This window comes from Hemiscyllium ocellatum, chromosome 2 (genome assembly GCF_020745735.1).
Source record: "Hemiscyllium ocellatum isolate sHemOce1 chromosome 2, sHemOce1.pat.X.cur, whole genome shotgun sequence".
Taxonomy (NCBI): Eukaryota; Metazoa; Chordata; class Chondrichthyes; order Orectolobiformes; family Hemiscylliidae; genus Hemiscyllium; species Hemiscyllium ocellatum.
Genome location: NC_083402.1, coordinates 120389388 through 120409042, shown reverse-complemented (window position 1 = coordinate 120409042; position 19655 = coordinate 120389388). Strand labels below are relative to the sequence as shown.

The window sequence follows — 19655 nt, the reverse complement described above, 5'->3', positions numbered from 1 at the left end:
TTCGTTAATGACCTTCTTTCCATCATAAGATCAAGTAGGGATGTTCACTGTTGATTGCACAATGGTCAGTATCAGTTACAACGTAGCTCACAAAGCAAACCTTGTTCAAAGTTCAAACTTGAGTTCATAAATGGCAAGTAATATTTGAGTCGCACTAATGCTAGGCAGTGACCATTTCCAACAAGAAAGAATATAAGCATTTTCCTTGATCTTCAAGGGGTGTTTTGGGGGACGGGGTCACCAGCAACCAAAAATTTAGCTGTAGCAGTCACGTATATATTGTAGCTGTAATAGCAGCTCTCAGTCTTGATATCTCATAGTATTTAGCCCATCTCTTGATTTCCCATCATTTACACAGTATAAATCAGGAATAAATATTCTATACTGTCACAATAGATCCATGGCAAACAACATCTCCATAGCCAAACACTCAATCCTGGAACATCTGGATAACAAGGACACCTATGTCAGGCTCCTAATAATTCAATTTAGCACCGCCTTAAAACCATAATTCCAACAGAACTCATTGCCAAACTCAAGACCTAGGACTCTGCACCCCACCCCATCTCCAACTGGATCCTTGACTCCTGACCCACATACTGCAATCAGTAAGGATAAGTGACAACACCTCCTTCACAATAATCATCAACACTGGTGCCCTTCAAGGCTACATACTTAGCCCTTTGCTATAATCCTTATTGTTATGACGGTGTAGGTGTGTACTGTACCTTTAAGAGAGTGAGGAAGCTGGCACAGACCTAGGAAAGCAGAGGGTGTGCTGAGAAATTTAAAAATGTAACACTTGGATGTGAAACAAATAGCTGGAGCTAAGTTGCTGTGGTATACAACAAATTTGAATTTGGCCAATCAGTTTAAATTATGCCCGTAGATACCAAAATTGAATCGAATTTCAATTTTAAGTTTTGATGACATCAAACCAATGAGATGGTCCGATGTGTTGAGGTATATAAAATTGGGCATTTGAGCAGTTAGCCAGAGCGGCAAACAGCACTAACAGACTGCGCCTGCAGAATCATTCCCTGGAAGGTACCTGTTCATCTGAAATCTGTGAAGCAGAATACTGAAGAAAGGAAGGCAGAAAGATACAGGAGAATCAACCCAGCTGGCTGGTTTTGAAATTTGAATATTTTTGTAAAGCTTAGTTTGAGGTGGGGGGCTGGGGTTATCAGATCAGTACAGTGTTGTAGAGTGGGAGATAGATAAATCAATCAGACAAAAAGGGATTTCAGTGTCGATAGTTGTTGTTTAACGTTCTCTTCTTTTTTACTTGGAGTTAAAGAATAAATTGTTAATATTTTTCTTTAAATTTGGTAGTTCTTTGTCAATCATAATTTAACACATTCCGAGGCGAGGTGAGCTTTCCTATGTGCCTTGTTTAAATTAGCAGAAGGGTTTACCTGCTGTTGTAACATTATACACTCACACTTACATGGCCAAATTCAGCTGTAACTCCATTTACAAATTTACTGATGATACCACTGTAGCAGTGGATGTTAAACAATAATGAGGCAGACTAAGGAAAGAGATAGCTTCGTGGCATGGTGTAAAAACAACAGTCTCTCCCTCAGTGTCAGCAATACAAAAGAGCTGATCATTAACTTCAGGAAGCAGAGTGGAGGACACATCCCTGTATGTATCAATAGTGCTGAAGCAGAGGTGGTTATGAGCTTCACTTTCAAGGAGTAAATATCACGAAAGTTCTATCCTGATCTATCCATATCAATGCTATAGTCAAGAAAGTACGCCAAAACCTCTGCTTCCTCAGAAGGATAAGGGAATTCAACGTGTCTGCAGTTACCAGTTTTTCATAGAATCCCTACAGCGTGGAAACAGCCCACTCTGCCCAACAGAACCTGCAAAAGAACATCTCACCCAAAACCATCCCCCTACCTATTTCCCATGGCTAACATCCATGGGCCCTACGTGGCAACTTAGCATAGTCAATCTACCTAACTTGCACATCTTTGGACTGTAAGAGGAAACTGGAACATCCGGAGGAAACCTGCACAGAAACGAGGAGAATGTGCAAACTCCGTACGGACAGCTGCCAAGGCTGGACTCGAAACTGGGTCCCTGGAACTGTGAGGCAGCAGTGCTAGCCACTGTGCCACCAGACTGATGCATCATAGAAAGCACCCTATTTGGATGCTTGGTATGCCAACTGATCTCCCAAGATTGCAAGATATTACAGAGAGCAGCCCTGTCCATCATGAAAACCAGTGTTTCCTTTCATTGACACCACCTACACTTCCCACTGCCTCGGAAAGCTGCCAACATAATTAAAGACTGTTCCCATCCCGTTATACTCTCTTCCAACCTCTTCCGTCAGGCAGAAGATACAAAAGTTTAAAAACATATATCAATAGATTTAAGAACTGCTTGTTCTCCAGTATTATCAGACTTATGAACGGATCTCTCAGATTTTTAGAGTTGGTCTTTCTCTGGAACTATGCTGTAGCTGTAACATTATATTCTGCATTCTGTTCTATTACTCTGATGTACTTTTGTAATGTATGATTTGTCTGGTTAGCATGCAATACAATGATTTTCACTGTAACTTGGTACATGTGACAATAATGAATCGAATGAATATTTTCCTTGACATGTGTAGTAATGCTGACACTATCCAGAAGTGTAGCCTGTTCAATTAGCATTTCATTCACCACAATGAGCATTCACTAAATTCACCACTGATGCAGAGTGGCTGTAGGGTAAGATGCACTACAAGAACTCACCATATTTTTTGTTTGACAGTTTCTCTCAATGTCTATCACTTAAAAAGACAAGGTCATCAGGCTTATGAAACATCAACACTTTCAAGTTTCCTTAACTTAACTTGGAAACTTATTGCTGTTCCTTCACATAACTGGGTCAGATCATTAAAGGCTGCTTCTGGTGGTCTGCAGTACATCCTGAAGGCAGTTCACCCTACCTTCACAAGTAATTAAGCATGAGCAATAAATGCTGGCCTTGCTGGGAAGCCCACATTCTCTGATTTACTAAAAGTGCAAGTTTTCTTTCCTATCTCAGTTCTTTTTGATATGATGTCATTTTTAATAATACAATGTACAACTATGATTTGGAGATGCCGGTGTTGGACTGAGGTGTACAAAGTTAAAAATCACACAACACCAGGTTATAGTCCAACAGGTTTAATTGGAAGCACACTAGCTTTCGGAGTGATGCTTTCTCATCACCTGATGAAGGAGCGATGCTCCGAAAGCTAGTGTGCTTCCAATTAAACCTGTTGGACTATAACCTGGCGTTGTGTGATTTTTAACTGCATACAACTATATTCTTTCATGTTTTGTTTACAAAACACAAATGTTATTTACAAAACATTTCAAGCTTTAATTTTAATTCCAAGTTTTGTTTCATGAAATTAAAATACTGCAGATGCAGAATATCAACCAGAAACAAAAAAAAGGAGACTCTCAGCATTGCTGGTACAGTATCCATGGAGAACAGCAAATTTCAGCGACATCATCTTTCATGAGAAAACTAAAAATGTTTGATCTGAGAAAATCGATGCACCCCAAATATTTGCTGTGCTGCTTTCCATACACAATGTACCATCAACAGCGTCAGCATTTTTTTGTATTTATTCCACAGGTTTTGCAGTGTTCATCCATACAGTCTGGGAATACATTAATCAATGATATAACGGAAAGCATTTAGCAGGTCCAGACTGGTCTATGGCCAGAGGAATATTTAACGCTTTAGGGCTGTAATCTTTCAGAATGTGAAGTGGTTAGATCAAGAAGGACTTGTGACTATAAGAGGGTTTTAGCACACGTTGTCAAATTAGAGAAATTCACAACAATCCTGTTTGAATGAGACAACCTTGCATAATTTATAGCCCTGTACAACCTCTCAGGGTCCCAAAGCACTTTCAGCCTAGTACTTTAGAAGTGTAGACTGATCTATTGTCGTGAGGGAAATGTGGCAACTGATTTGCATATGGGAAACTCACACAGACACGACATGGTCAGATAATTTGTTCTTTATAATTTTTTAGGTGAGGGATAAATATTGGCCAGGATACCAGGGAGAACTATTTTGCTTATCTTTAAGATGCTGAAATGATATCTTTTGTAGGGTGTGGGTTCAATCTTGGTTTACATCTATAGTGCCTGTGGTAGTGTAGCATTTCCTCAGTGCGGCTTTTTAACTCAGAAACACAATGGCGTGCTACAATCCAGAGTGGGAAAGATTAAAAATTAATCAGAACCCAAAGAACTGTGGATGCTGCAAGTCAGAAACAAAAACAGAAATTGTGGCAGAAACTGTGTAGGTCTGGCAGCGTCTGTGGCGAGAAATTAGAGTTAACGTTTCGGGTCCAGTTAGCTACCATCAGTTCTAAGGGTCACTGGATCCTAAACGTTTCTGATTTCTCCCTACAAAATCTGAGAGATCTGCTGAGCTTCTCCAGCAATTTCTGTTTAAAAATACTTATAAATAAACATACTAATTAAGGTTGATTTGTCCACCTCATTCATAAGTTACTGCTTTGTTTCTATTTTAAAAATGCAAGGAATCTGCTTTCAATCGAATTGAGCAACTCAGCTTAAAGAGGTAAAAGCAAAGGCTGCATCTGCTGAACCACTACCACCTGGAGGCGCATTGTGAATTTTCGAGAATGTTCTGCCGTTCTCAGTAATGAGTTGTGCTGCTGCTGCTGCAATGAGTGAATGAGGTGGAGAGTTAACCTTGCCTGAATACCAGCCAGCCTCCTACGCATGCTTACTGGGGAGCCCGCGGCACTGCACTTCCGGTGGCTTACGTCAACAGGCGGTCTCGGAAGGACCCGGATGAACCGGCAAGCGCAGAAATTTCCAGAAGCGTCCCCGCGTTACTAGAGCTTAGCTTCGAGCCGCATTGGTAAGTCACTGCTTCTGGGTCCCCTCACGGATTCTAATAATACGTTTTCATCCATCAAATCTCGACCGTCATTTAAATTGTTATAACCGATTTTTAACGGGATTATCAACGGATTTTTAAAAAATTAAAATTTTTAATCGGAGTAGTTCTAGTTTTAGTTTTTTCCACTTCTTTTGGGGATCGGCGTGTTAACAGAATTGATTTTTAAAAAAAATAAACTTGTGATCACAATTAGTCTTGTTTTATCCTTCAATTTTGTGATGCTCCGGGACAATAGCCGCGTTGCGGTTTTTACCGTTTACGTGTCGCTGGTTCTTTAAATATAAATAACTAGTCCCGATTGATTTTACTTATTGTCCGCTTTTCCTTCGGGAATAGTCTGTCGGTTTCGAGTTACCTTTTTTGTACCTTTTTTTTCAGGATTTTAATTTTAATTATGAGTAGTTCCTGTTTCATTAATTAAACCACGAGGGCGTGAGTCTTGTCCTAGATCCGGGCGACGTCACTTCCGCAGAAACGGTCACGCGACCAGCTCCAGCCCCTCCATGTGCCTTTATTGAAGGTCCCAGATATTCTGTTCCCATGTTTTGTAGTCACTGTTTCCATTGAAAAAAAATTCTCACCCTGATGTTATTTGCTGGAAATCCCCGATAGGTTTCAAGAGAATCCCTTAAATTTATTTTACCACACCCACACAACTATTTATATAGATTACCCGAAGTATAATTGCTTTATAGACAGCAGTCCTGATTCCTTTGGACCAGGGAGTTTCTCTGTGGTCAGAGCTTTGAGGGGAATAAACCTGTATTGTCAGGAGTTAAGAACTAGACCTGATCTCACTGAAATGTATGAATCAAAGCTGCTGGATAGATGCGCTGAGGATATTTCTATTGGTGTTGAACTTAGGGCTAGGAATGTGTCTCAGTGCAGGGTTTGCTATTTAGAGCTGAGCTGAGGAAACTTTTTTGTTTTTCATTCAATCTTTAGAGTTCTCTACGCTAGAAAGCTGTAGCTGCTCTAAGCATATTCAAAACTTGCCAGTGGATAATTACGTATTAAGACTGGGGCTAGAATGTAAAGTTGAGTTTAGAGATCAGCCATACCTTGCTGAATGATGGAGCATTACTTTTATAATAACTTGTGATTTCTGTTTTGCTCTTTCCAAGAGTCTACACAAGTATGAAAGGCTAAATCACCACATAATTTTCATGAATAACTAAACCTTAACAACTTTGTGAATACTGAGTAAGTTCCTTCCTCCTGCCTGTCTTTATGGGGAATATGGATCATTTCTTCCACTCATACTTGGGTGTCTCCCTGTAACACTCTCTGGTACATAGATAACATCATTGGTGCTACTTCTCTCCCGTTCTCCCCAAAGAAAATCTGGAATTGGGGGAAGAAAATTTAAATTTTGCATCCTTTCCCCTCTTCTGGTCCATCTATGACTGCTCCTTTCCTTCATATCTCTTCATCTCTGCAGATAGGCTGGCCACCGAAATCTATTACAAGCCTACCAATTGACTGAGGGCACAGCAGTAGATGTGATCTGTATGGACTTCAGTAAGGCGTTCGACAAAGTTTCACATGGGAGACTGATTAGCAAGGTTAGATCTCATGGAATACAGGGAGAACTAGCCATTTGGATACAGAGCTGGCTCAAAGGTAGAAGACAGAGGGTGGTGGTGGAGGGTTGTTTTTCAGACTGGAGGCCTGTGACCAGTGAGTGCCACAAGGATCGGTGTTGGGCCCTCTTTGTCATTTACATAAATGATTTAGATGCGAGCATAAGAGGTACAGTTAGTAAGTTTGCAGATGACATCAAAATTGGAAGTGTAGCGGACAGCGAAGAGGGTTTTCTCAGATTACAACAGGATCTGGACCAGATGGGCCAATGGGCTCAGAAATGGCAGATGGAGTTTAATTCAGATAAATGTGAGGTGCTGCATTTTGGGAAAGCAAATCGTAGGACTTATACACTTAATGGTAAGGTCCTAGGGAATATTGCTGAACAAAGAGACCTTGGAGTGCAGATTCATAGCTCCTTGAAAGTAGAGTTGCAGGTAGATAGGATAGTGAAAAAGGCGTTTGGTATGCTTTCCTTCATTGGTCAGAATATTGAGTACAGGAGTTGGGCGGTCATGTTGGGGCTGTACAGGACATTGGTTAGGCCGCTGTTGGAATATTGCGTGCAATTCTGGTCTACTTCCTATCGGAAAGATGTTGTGAAACTTGAAAGGGTTCAGAAAAGATTTACAAGGATGTTGCCAGGGTTGGAGGATCTGAGCTACAGGGAGAGGCTGAACAGGCTGGGGCTGGTTTCCCTGGAGTGTCGTAAGGCTGAGGGGTGACCTTATAGGGGTTTACAAAATTGAAGGGCATGGATAGGATAAATAGGCAAAGTCTTTTCCCTGGGATTGGGGAGTCCAGAACTAGAGGGCATAGGTTTAGGGTGAGAGGGGAAAGATATAAAAGAAATCTAAGGGGCAACTTTTTCACACAGAGGGTGGTATGTGTATGGAATGAGCTGCCAGAGGATGTGGTGGAGGCTGGTACAATTGCAACATTGAAGAGGCATTTGGATGGGTATATGAATAGGTAGGGTTTGGAGGGATATGGGCCGGATGCTGGCAGGTGGGACTAGATTGGGTTGGGATATCTGGTCGGCATGGACGGGTTGGACCGAAGGGTCTGTTTCCACGCTCTACATCTCTATGACTCTAATTCCCAAAGCTACCTTGACTATATGTCTTTTGTACTCTGCTTCCTGTAAGTACTCTATTCCTCCATTCCCACCCCAACCCTGGTCGTTATTTTCAGACTCTGCATTCAAGTGACTATAAATTACCATTTCCACCGGAAACACAACCCATATTCTGCAGAGGCCATTCCTCCAGGCCATCCTGGACAACTCCATGTAATACCTTCTCCCTCCTAAGTATTCAAGGTTTCAGGCACCTTTTTAGGCAACGCTGTGATTTGCCTGCATCTCAATCTAATGTAGGAGAAAGTGAGGACTGCTGATGCTGGAGATCAGATTCGACAGTGTGATGCTGGAAAAGAGCAGCAGGTCAAGCAGCATCTGAGGAACAGGAGAATCAATGTTTCGATCAAGAGCCCTTCATCAGGAATGCAGCGCTCATCCCGATGGAGGACTCTTGCCCGAAACGTCGGTTGCTCTAATTACAACTAGATAGGAGTGAAATTGAACACCACTCTGCTGATTTGATTGACAGGCAGCAGAGAATTCTATGGTCAACCATTCAAAGGCCAAAGATTGAGCACTAAAGCTTAGGAGTAGTTTACTTTGTAATCTGTGCCTTTCATTAGAGCTATTTTGGTACAATGGCAAGGGTAAAAATTTTGTGGCAGGATTCAGGCATGCTCTCATGCATTCAGGTTGCTCTCTGACCTGCTGTGCTTTTCCAGCACCACACTCTCGACTCTCAATTTGATATACCATATTTGTGCAAGGCAGACTCCAATTTATTAAGGAGGCAAAACACAGAACAGGTGACTCCTACGTGCAACACCTATGTTTTATCTGTAAAACTGAGCCTGAGCTTCCAGCTACCTGCCACGTCAGCGCTCCACTCTTCCCATGCCAATTGTTTGTCTCGAGCCTACTGCTCCAGTGAGGCTCAATACAAGTTGGAAGAACAACACCTCATCTGCTTGGGGACCTTTAGCGTTCAGAACTCAACACTGTGTATTTAATTATTTTAGAGCACAACCAACACCCTCCATGTCTCTGAACCACTCCTAACACCCCAGGTCCTGTCATGAAGTTGTTTGCTTTGTATGCCAACCCATTTTTGGCCATTCATAGTTCCCAATATCGCCAATCAACTTCTTCCCTGGCTTGCTATCAATAATCCCTTTCTCTATGTTTCCTTTTACATATACTTGTACCTCTTTCTCCAAGCTCCCTATCCACCTAAACCCACTCCACACCCCAACCTGACACCATAGTCCTCATAAATACCGCTTTGTACTAGCTGCTGTTAGTGCTGAAGAAAGATCCCTGAACTCTATTAACTCTTCTTTTGTCTTCACGTATACTGCCAAACATGCTGATTCTGATCAGTTAGCCTTGTTTTTCTTTCAGAGTCAGCTGAACTAAAATATAAACCCTTCCATGTCAGTATCATATGTGGTCAGACACTTTGGCCAGAGAAAAGTTCTAAAGGGAGTTCTGGGCATACTAAATCAGTCTTTGTATTCAAACCTGATTAGTAAAGATATAATTACAATTCAAATTGATACATTTAATTAACTGGAAAAAGGAAATTACCTACCTGAAAGGACAATTAAAGTAGATTCAGAAATGGTTTGCAATTGGGATTTGGGTATATAATTGAAAATATTCAGTTTGCAGAATTTTGGTGAAAGCGCAAGAGCCATTACAAGCAATTGACGAATATTATTGTCTTAGGAAGATGGGAATGAGAATAGGTCATTCACATCTTTGAATCTGTTCCACTATTCAATTAATGTCATCTCACTCAGTTGCATAACTTTTAATTCCCTTGTCTGCTGTATGATTGAGAGGTTATGAGTTGTCTTTGCATCTTTCTTTACCATGTGTTAGGTTTTGTTAGCAGAAATTGTTTTTCCCTCTTTGACAGTTAAAAGAATTGGAACTTCGAGGAGGAGTTTGTGGGATATGTGGGGCATGCCTCTCTGAATGTTAAATATTCAGTTTCTCACTCCAGAAACACACATCTACCAATATAACAACAGTGTGACTTTTGAGTAGATACTATAGCATTTCCTGTAATCGGTGTTATCAGTTGAAGGAAGTTCTACATGTCCTTTCTACATAGTGGGTAGCAGTTGTATTGTCAGATGCTACAGTTCTAGTTTGTAAAGAGTCTGAATTGTGTTTTAGCTTAATTATATACCTGGCATTACCCCTTTTTCAAATTAGCAGTCACTACTACTTTCCTCAAAAGCTCTTGACTCCATTCAAGCATCTCTTCAACTCAAGTTGTGCATTCCAATCTCTGATTTTCATGCCTGAATCCTGTCACAAGATTTTTACCCTTGCCATTGTATCAAAATAGCTCTAATGAAAGGCACAGATTACAAAGTAAACTACTCCTAAGCTTTTGTGCTCAATCTTTGGCCTTTGACTGGTTGACCATAGGATCCTCTGCTGCCTGTCAATCAAATCAGCAGAGTGGGATTGAATTTCACTCCTATCTTGTAATTACATTCAGGTTTGGTAGCTTCATTTGGTGTTTCTCTATCTCCCAAGAGTCCTTCCTTTGCCCCTCCTATACATCCAAAAATATTGTTGGTTTCCATATTTACTTTGTCTCAACCTCGCACCATCATTCCATTCTCTTGAATTCTGTATTGTCTGATTTCCAATACTGGAAAAGCAGAACTTTCTGACCAAATAAATATTGGGAACACTGAAGTCATTGTCTTGTTCAATCTGCTTCCTAGCCAATAACTAAATTCTTGCTGACTTCTAAGGCAGAACCACTCAAACTTACTAGTGGGTCTCCAGATGAGTTTCCAAACATCTCCATGCCCCCACATTCCCATCTAATTCCAAATCTTTAACATTACCTGACTCTACCACGTCTCAGTGCTTTTGTTGAACCCCTCATTTATATCTGTTATGTCTAAACTTTTTCTAGTGTTCTTCTAACTGGCTTCTTGCATTGTTGCTTCCGTAAACTTGAAGTCTCCTAAAACTGTGCTGTCCCTGTCCTAAATTTCACCAAGTTGCTGCTACCAACCTGGCTTAAACTGGCTTCAAGCTAATGCCTCAAATTTTTAAATTCTCATCCTTGTTGCACTTCCGTTTCTGTAATTTCCCCTCAGTCCACTGAGAACACTATACCACTCCAATTCTGGCCTCTTGAGCAAACACCTAGTTGTAATTGCTCCACAATTAATGTCTGTGCTTTTGTCTGCTGTGAACCTGTGTTCTAGGAATTTCGTCACTATATCTGTTTCTCTTAATCCTTGTAACGACGTTATTTAAAATGATCTTTCTTGACTAAGCATTTTTTTTGTGTGTCCTGTAAAATGTTTGTGGTTAGTGTCCCATTTTGTATGTCTTTTTTGTCCTGAAGTAGCTCAGGGTGTGTATCAATTGCAAAGTTATTTTCTATTTTTGTCTCAAAAAAAACTTTTGTTTTCAGACTGCTACTGTGAAAAAATGGTGAAGGAGACTGTATTTTATGATGTTTTGGGGGTTAAGCCCAATGCAAGTGGTGAAGAACTCAAAAAGGCCTATAGGAAACTAGCTCTGAAATACCATCCTGACAAGAATCCAAATGAAGGTGAAAAGGTAGGTGTATTTATCCAAATCTGTTTGATACAAATCATTAATGGCAACAAAGTGTTGAGGGCTATTTCTATTTATCTGGGATTAGTAACATTTAATCTTAATTTATATTGTCATTATGAAAATTGCAAATTATTGGTGCTGTGGATTCACTCAGTAGATCTGTTTAGCCCCCACCTATTTCTGTTTCAGGAAGGTACCTCTGGCAGCAGCTGTCATCAAGGCAACCATCTAAACAAATGAATGATTATTTGCAAAATTTGAATATCAAATTTTCCAACAGATTTTTTTGAGTAATTGTAGAATTGCACTGCTTTGAGTATTACTTGTCACATTTGAATAAGCTACTGTGCTAAGTCGAAGATTATTTTAAAATTGTCATGAGACCATAAGGGTGTAATCAAATGTTCTAATCCCAAGGGAGTACTGTATTTATTTGTTCAGTGATCGTGTTGATTATATTGGTTTCAGTTAAATTGAAATATTGCTCACTAGTGGTTTGATAATGATGGGGGTAGAATTGGTTGGTGAACCTGTGATTTTTTTTTGTGTGTGTGGTAACTAACCTATGAAGAGAAATTGCTGTGCATAAATCTAAACAATTTTCAGATACCTGATAAGTAAAGGTAATTTATTTAACAGATCTCTAGAACAAACATTTGGCTCAAATGTGGATTTGAAATCTGGATATTAATGTAAAGACAGTCCATCATATTAACTATTTCAAATGGGATATCTGTTATCTAATATCTGAAATGTTATTAACTTACTGGGTCATTCAGTTTTAATACTGAGTGTCTGTAGTTAAACCAATATGGCCTTGTAGGATAACTGGTTTTCTTTTGTCACAAGTTCAAACAGATTTCTCAAGCTTATGAAGTGCTGTCTGATCCCAAGAAACGAGAACTTTATGACCGAGGTGGCGAGCAAGCTATTAAGGAGGGTGGAGGCGGTAGTGGTGGATTTGGTTCGCCTATGGACATCTTCGATATGTTTTTTGGTGGTGGAGGCAGAATGCACAGAGAAAGGAGAGGTAGAGATTGTCTGTTTCTGATTCTTGAAGACTCTTTTTAAATTGTCTTTTTTTTTAAAAGAAAAGGCAAAAAAAGGTTCAGTATGTGGGAGCAAAATTAGACATTTGACAGCCCCTATCACTTACAGTGGGTGCACTAATATGATGTGTAGTAAGACAATGGATAAGTAATTGACCTGTTTCAAGTAGGAAATCTCACTTGCTGATGGTTTACCAAATTATCAAGTTCTGGATACAACTGTACAACTGATCATACTGACAAGATCAGAAAAGCTAACTGAACTTGCTTGAAAATCCAATTTCACCTAATATGTACATACTACAAATGGTGGTAGAATTGGGAATAGCCAGTGGGCAGTCTATCATTTCAGACTTCCAGTTACACAAGTCTGATTCCTCATTCCTGATGAAGGGCTCCTGCCCGAAACGTTGATTCTGTTGCCCCTCGGATGCTGCATGACCTGTTATGCTTTTCCAGCACCACACACTCTTGACACTTTATCATTTCATTCCAGTGTCTGAAAGTAGTAATCAATGGTTTTTTTTTTGTGGGATGATGGGGAATTCAAATGATCAATATCAGTTAGATTTGCAGATGATAACCCACGTTTTGTGCTTCCTAGAAGTGCTTTGAGAGCTATTAGCAATGGATATCACAGCAGCAGGCTATTAGTGATCATAGGCCCCTCAAATTTTGTCAGTCTTGAAGATAACTAAAATAGATTCAAATATTTAGCAACCATAATATCTAGAGATGGAAGATGCAATAAAGAATAAGGATAGACGATAAAGACATTTATTTTACAAATCTAGCCAAACTTATTTGTTCTTAATGGGAGTATAATCTGCATTTTTTTTTTGGGGGGGGCGGTGGGAGGAGGTTGATCAAGATCTTGATTTGGATTGTTTTGAATGAATGAGAGACTCCAACCTTAGGTAGTGACCAATTTGGTACATATCTTTTGAATTGTGGGTTGGAGGAGAATGGAAAGACAAAAATGTGAAAATACAGTACTATGGAGAGTGAATAAACAAATTTGTTGAATTTAGTTAGGTTGAAGAAGGGGAGGGAAAGAGACTATACTTGGAAGTAAAGTTTCAAGGAAGGAAGAGAAATATTTGTTGGATAGCTTAAATTGATAGAAGTTATCGGTGCATAAAAGGAATGGCACAGGATAGAAAAGAATGAAAATGTCAATGACCTGCCTTAAGGGAAAGGACGTGATTATGAAATAAAAGATGTATCTATCCTCTAAATATTTACAACATTCTGTATCAATCTGAACCTTTACAGTAAAAGTTGGATTTTAACTACAAGACCTTTGCCTAGCTGAGAGAACAGACTTTTTACACTATTTCCAATTAGTGTATCTAGGGAAAGCATCTAGTCAGTGTTTGGAGATAGTATTTTTTTTAAAACTGTTTTTTAATGTTTGGAGAGAAATCAATTTTGAGTGCCTTACACTGAAAACATGTGCCATGTCACTGCCATACACCTGTATTTTATCCAGTTGGGAAGTTTGCAATGTTAGTTTGAAATAGCAGTATTGGAAGTAATTTTAATGCACCAATCTTGATGTATTCTTACTCAGCATGAGCAGAATCCTATTAGTCTCTGACTTCTGTCCAGATGCGTGCTCATGGCATTGACAGCAATGATTTGAAAAGTCTGATCTCTAATTGAATGGAGAAAGCAAAATGCAATGATTTTTCAGTCAGTTCCTTGGCTAGAGAAAGTGATTATGTAATAAAGATAAAGTTGCATATTCCAGGAGGACGACTAGGCTGCTCTCATTAAAAGGATGACTGGTGGGATTAACTTGAGTCACCATGTCTCCAGCAATGGGTGAGATTGAAAAGGTGGGATCTTCATAATGACCTTGATATGGGAAGTGAACCCACACTGTTAGCATGACTGCATTGCAAATCAGCTGTCCACCTCATTTGAGCTAAGCAGCCATGTGGTAAACAAAGGCAGTCTTGAAACAGGATATTTAATTTGTGGGGCCTTGGTAACTTGTGCAGTTAAGGAGTTTTCTAGGTTTTTCCTAGCTATTTTAATAAGAATTGTGTCATGGGAACACAGCCTTTTTCCAGTTGATTTGATGACAGATGCAATTATTTCTTTTTTTAATAATCTTCAGGGAAAAATGTGGTTCATCAACTTTCTGTATCATTGGAGGACATGTACAATGGTGCAACTAGGAAACTAGCACTGCAGAAGAATGTAATATGTGAGAAATGTGAAGGTATGTAATTTTGTTGAAATGATGGCTATGATTGGAACTTATTTTCACCAAATGGGTTACTGTAGATGTATTCCAAAATGATTCATTTCCACGTGCCTTTTTCAAATTATCAAACCATATTTTCATCACATGGTCTGCATAGATTTAGGCGAGTTGGAACACTCCTACTGACTGCTTCATCTTTATATTTCACCTTTGTTGGCTTTCATATTCAATGGATCATTCTGTCTTGGGTGTGATGTCACCATCGAACATAGTACCTTTTGGAATTTTAAAGGAACCATTTCCTCCACAACACTCTACTACGTTCCTCAATTGCTTTCTCCCTTTCCAGTGCAAGTGCATTTCCTTCCCACCCTTCAGGGTTTCAAACAGTCCATCAGGTGAAACACCAACTTTTTGTACTTTCAGTTTGGTTTACTGTTTGCTCCTCAATTATTCTGCTTTACATCGGAGATAGCAAGCACAGATTAGCCGACTGTTTTGCAAGAAACCCTCCTTCAGTCAGCAAGAATAACCTTAACAGGCACTTGTGATTATTCTCTCTCCTTTCGTTCTGACTTCTGTGTACTTGGTCTCTGACACTGTTCCTTAAAACTGAACTGAAACAATGCTCTCTTTAATTTGGGTACTTAATGACCTTCAGGACTTGACATGTCAACTTAAGATCGGAACCTGTCTTTTTTTTTTGCCCAGGTGCCAAGTGCTTTTTTTTTTAACACTTTCAATTCCTCCAGATTTACTTTTATTGCTTTATCACATACCTATAGCTTTGTTTATTTCTTTGTCTGCTGGCTGCCACCCTAACAAAGAGTTTCTTTCTTCTGTCATGTTCTCTTTTCTACCCCTTCCTTAGTGCTTCCATATTTGCTTAAAATCTTAACATACTAGAACTGGATTAAAAAGTTGTCAGATATCAAGCATCCACAATATTTTGGTTTTATAACTTATTTTGCTTGAAATCTCTTCTCTGCTAATATCGCAAAATTTCTATCATTGCGACTTAATCTATTATCCTATTGCCACAAGTCTCCACAACCCTTTGTCTTTTCATTAACCTCTGGAGGATGGGGCTGAGGTAGGGAAATACTGTGTTCTCCCCCAACCATGGTATTGATGGGGCTCTACCCTGAGGCTTCAATACAGGCAATCTTGATAGCAATATAAGCAGTGTGTAAGTTATTCTGACAATTGGCCTGATATGACCGATCACAGTATCTACCTTATTGTCACAGGGATTATATATATTTTTAATTCTATATCCTTTCAATGATGAAATATGTGTACTAGTGGTATTTTGATTTGCTAAGCTGGAACTATTTCCCCATCTTTCTTGTCTATCCCCTTCCATAATAGGTCGTGGTGGAAAGAAAGGGTCTGTAGAGTGTTGTCCTGTCTGTCGTGGATCAGGCATGCAAGTAAGAATTCACCAAATTGGACCAGGCATGGTTCAGCAAATTCAGTCTGTGTGCCAAGAATGTCATGGCCAAGGAGAGCGCATCAGTCCGAAGGATAGATGTAAAAACTGTAGTGGAAGAAAAATTGTTGTGGAAAAGAAGATCCTGGAAGTTCACATTGATAAAGGTAATGATAATACAGTTGTAAATTGTAGGTTTGAAACAAACAGCGAGAGAGAGAGAGAGATACTTTTCCTTTCTGTCAGTAGTTCTAGCTGACCTCTTCATGCAGAGCAGAAATTCAATTCAAAGTTTAATGTGATGACCTGTACAGAGGCTGGGCAGAGTTTTTTTCTCATCTATTTTGGTACCTTGTGCAGTACTTTGTAAGTTTTAAACTATGCAATATGTCAAAGAATTTGCACTCCCAATAATAACCTGATCCATTCCTTTTCTAAAGCTGCCTGGATGTGAATTGTAATTGTATTTGACATGCTTTCGTTAAATTGCCTAAATAACTTGTTTTGCTGGAAAGCTCTTGCTAAGTCTGCTCTTGATTGATCCACATGTTGGGGATGGACCAATTGGACTAATTTATTTTATTGTTCAAGAGCTGGCTGTATGAATATGAGCAACATTATGTTCAGTCTTATGTTCACTGTCTGATCTGATGCCTTAGTAGGTTTTAAATTCTATTTTAAGTGTATTGGCTTAATTTGCCTCCTGCCCCTTCAAATGTGTGTATCCCTATGAAGTTCTGCACTTTAATCCTTTTGCAGCTTTCACATATTATGCAACTGGTTTTCAAGGTTTTTTTCTTAAATGAAATGTTTTTGGATAGATTCCAGTCTAACACCATTGCTTTCTTATTGTGAAATAAAGGAATGAAGGATGGCCAGAAGCTAACATTCCATGGAGAAGGTGACCAGGAACCTGGTTTGGAACCTGGAGATATCATCATTGTTCTAGATCAAAAAGACCACAGTGTCTTCACTAGGTAATGTCTTTCTGAAGGATAATAGCTGATCTCCTCATTGAGGGTAGCACATAAGCTAGTTTTATCAGTGATATCTTGTCATATGTCTGATTTTAGTTTTTTGTTTTGCTTTAGGCAAGGTGAAGACCTTGTTATGCATATGGAACTGGAGCTGGTGGAGGCTCTGTGTGGCTTCCATCGTCCGATCACCACTTTGGATAAAAGAACAATAATCATTACATCACACCCTGGTAAGTAGTTTATTGGATAAAGACACTACTGTCTGGTAGTACACATAACAAACTACCATGTGTGCCTTTTTTCTGCTAATGTACAGTTTTCATTAGTATTGTCCTAGTGTTGGAGCAGAAAATGGTGAACTTGTAAGAAAAACTGTTTTGAGGTAGAATAAAAGGAATTCTGCTTTCACTAGCTGAAATGGGAAATGTTCCATTACATTTGTTACCTGAAAAGAGTGGCACGGTGGCTCAGTGGTTAGCACTGTAGCCTCACAGTGCCAGGGACCAGGGTTTGATTTCAGCCTCTGGCAACTATCTGTGCGGAGTTTGCACATTCTCCCTGTGAAAACTGTATATTAGTAGAAAAAAGGCACACATGTTAGTTTGTTAACTGTACTACCAGACAGTTGTACACATTCTCCCTCTGTCTGCCTGGGTTTCCTCCCACAGTCCAAACATGTGTAGGTTAGGTAAACTGGCTGTGCTAAATTGTCCATAGTGTTAGGTGCATTAGTCAGAGGAATGGGCTTTTTTGGGTTACTCTTTTGGAGGGTAGGTGTGGACTTGGACCGAAGAGCCTGTTTCCACACTGTAGGGAATCTAATCTTTTCCTAAATGATGATTCTTTGTATTTGTGACAGGTCACATTGTTAAACATGGAGATATCAAGTGTGTGCTGAATGAGGGTATGCCAATTTATCGCAGGCCATATGAAAAAGGTCGTCTAATCATCCAATTCAAGGTATGTAATATGTGCTGCTCAGTAACTTTCTCAAGCACTTTGTGTTTTAGATTTCAATGTTTACATTTGCACTTTTAAATGCAGAAGTTTTACCACCAGATTAGTCCCGTGAACTAAACCTGGTGTTGTGAAACTTCTGATTTTGTCCACCCCAGTCCAACACTGATACCTTCACATCAGAACTTAAATGCACACAGAAGCATTTGGCGTGAATACTGGTTTGTACTGTTCCTAAACTGTACATAGTTGAGTGTGCGTGTCAATCATTATTTCAAAAGGCCTTTTTTTTAATGTATCCTAAGAACTAATTTACAATTTTTTGTCAGCACATGTACTTCCATTTTAGTGAGATTGGGTGTTTGTCTATTAAAGCTGCATATAACTTATATTCCAACTCTCAAAAATAAATAAATTCACCTAATGTGATTTCACATTATCTGTTATGATCACATCCTAAAAAATCTGTCTGTAGCTGAAACCAGAATTGACCCCCACCAATCAGTTTGCCTAGACATTTGTGCAGTCTGGTCCATGTACAAAATTCCTGAAAATCAAAACCATTTGCTCTTGAATGTATGAAGCAAAATTGCAATGGAGTCTTATCCTCTCTTACCAGTATCAGAGCTTCCTTTAAATTTGTGATGCCAGTTTTTAGTATTAATAGGCAAAGTAATTTTTTTTTATTGTGGGAATTGTGATATCAAGGTGGTGGTACTGGGAATTTAATTGCTGCTTAGAAATTTGTTTTGGATCACTCCTAAATAGAAATGTGGGATATGGTATTACTTGGAACAATGGCAACATTTGTGCCACAAAATCTTGATTTGTTATTGAAGTCATTAGTGCAACTGTTAAGCCTCTGTGTTACAAGTATTGGGAATCTTGAAGCTTTAGGAACTACCATGGCCTGAGCCAAAATTATCTTTCAAGCAACACCAAAAATAGATTCACTGTATTTCAGAATTGTTGGAGGGTATATTGTATTCATGTAAATCTCTTGTTCACTGCAGATGTGGCCTGTGCCACAGGCCTGTCTCAACAAAACTGACAGTTAACTTCTCATTTATATGCAACATAGATATGCTCTTAACACAATCATTTGCATTTTAGGTGAATTTTCCTCCAAATGGCTCCATCCAGACAGATAAACTAGCTCTTCTAGAAAAGTTACTCCCTGCACGGCATGAGGTTGATATCACTGATGATATGGAACAAGTAGACTTGGTCGATTTTGATCCACAGCAGTCGAGGCAACGCTACAATGGTGAAGCATATCATGATGATGAGGATGATCACCCTAGAACTGGAGTTCAGTGTCAGACCTCGTAAAAAAACAAGCCTTCTGTCTGACTTCAAATTTGTGTTTTGTTTGTTGAAGACCTAAGACTGCAACCTCAATCATTGTACATGCTTAACACCCATGGTTGCATTTGCTGTTATTGGATGATGATGCTTTTGTGTAATGTTTATTGGTGTATTCTACAAACTTGTATTTAAATAAAACTATGCTCTTTGGGGGCTAACTTCACTTGAGACCTTGTGAATGTGGCTGAACAGATCAGATGAAAACACTTAAATGATTAAGGGGCAATTGGATATAGTTCTTGAGGCTAAAGGAATCAAAGGTGAGTAGTGATACAACCTCACCTGAAACTATACCAAATAGCACCAATATACACCTATAAACGATATCCTGAATTGGAACTAAAGCTCCTCCTTGAAAGGGTGATAAATACAATCATAAGGGATAGCAATAAATGCTGGCATAGACAGAGTATTATACAATGAGTTGGTTATACCATTGATGAGG

The 19655-nt window shown here is 39.3% G+C and overlaps 1 protein-coding gene across 1 annotated transcript; it reads left to right on the top strand.

The window, feature by feature from the left end:
• Positions 1 to 4809: 4809 nt before the first annotated feature.
• Positions 4810 to 19373, top strand: LOC132828803 (dnaJ homolog subfamily A member 1-like). Its single transcript, XM_060845908.1, has 9 exons — positions 4810 to 4902; positions 11064 to 11212; positions 12062 to 12242; positions 14387 to 14491; positions 15848 to 16075; positions 16771 to 16885; positions 17000 to 17115; positions 17745 to 17845; positions 18956 to 19373. The coding sequence occupies exons 2-9, from the start codon at positions 11081 to 11083 to the stop codon at positions 19172 to 19174; spliced, it is 1197 nt and encodes a 398-aa protein (XP_060701891.1). The 5' UTR covers positions 4810 to 4902; positions 11064 to 11080; the 3' UTR covers positions 19175 to 19373.
• Positions 19374 to 19655: the final 282 nt, after the last annotated feature.

Bases quoted from the DNA above. Each gene is read 5' to 3' on its own strand.
- LOC132828803 (XM_060845908.1), top strand. From the start codon at position 11,081: ATGGTGAAGGAGACTGTATTTTATGATGTTTTGGGGGTTAAGCCCAAT. The intron at 11,213-12,061 runs GTAGGTGTATTT...TTTTGTCACAAG, and splicing joins ATCCAAATGAAGGTGAAAAG to TTCAAACAGATTTCTCAAGC. The intron at 16,076-16,770 runs GTAATGATAATA...TGTGAAATAAAG, and splicing joins GGAAGTTCACATTGATAAAG to GAATGAAGGATGGCCAGAAG.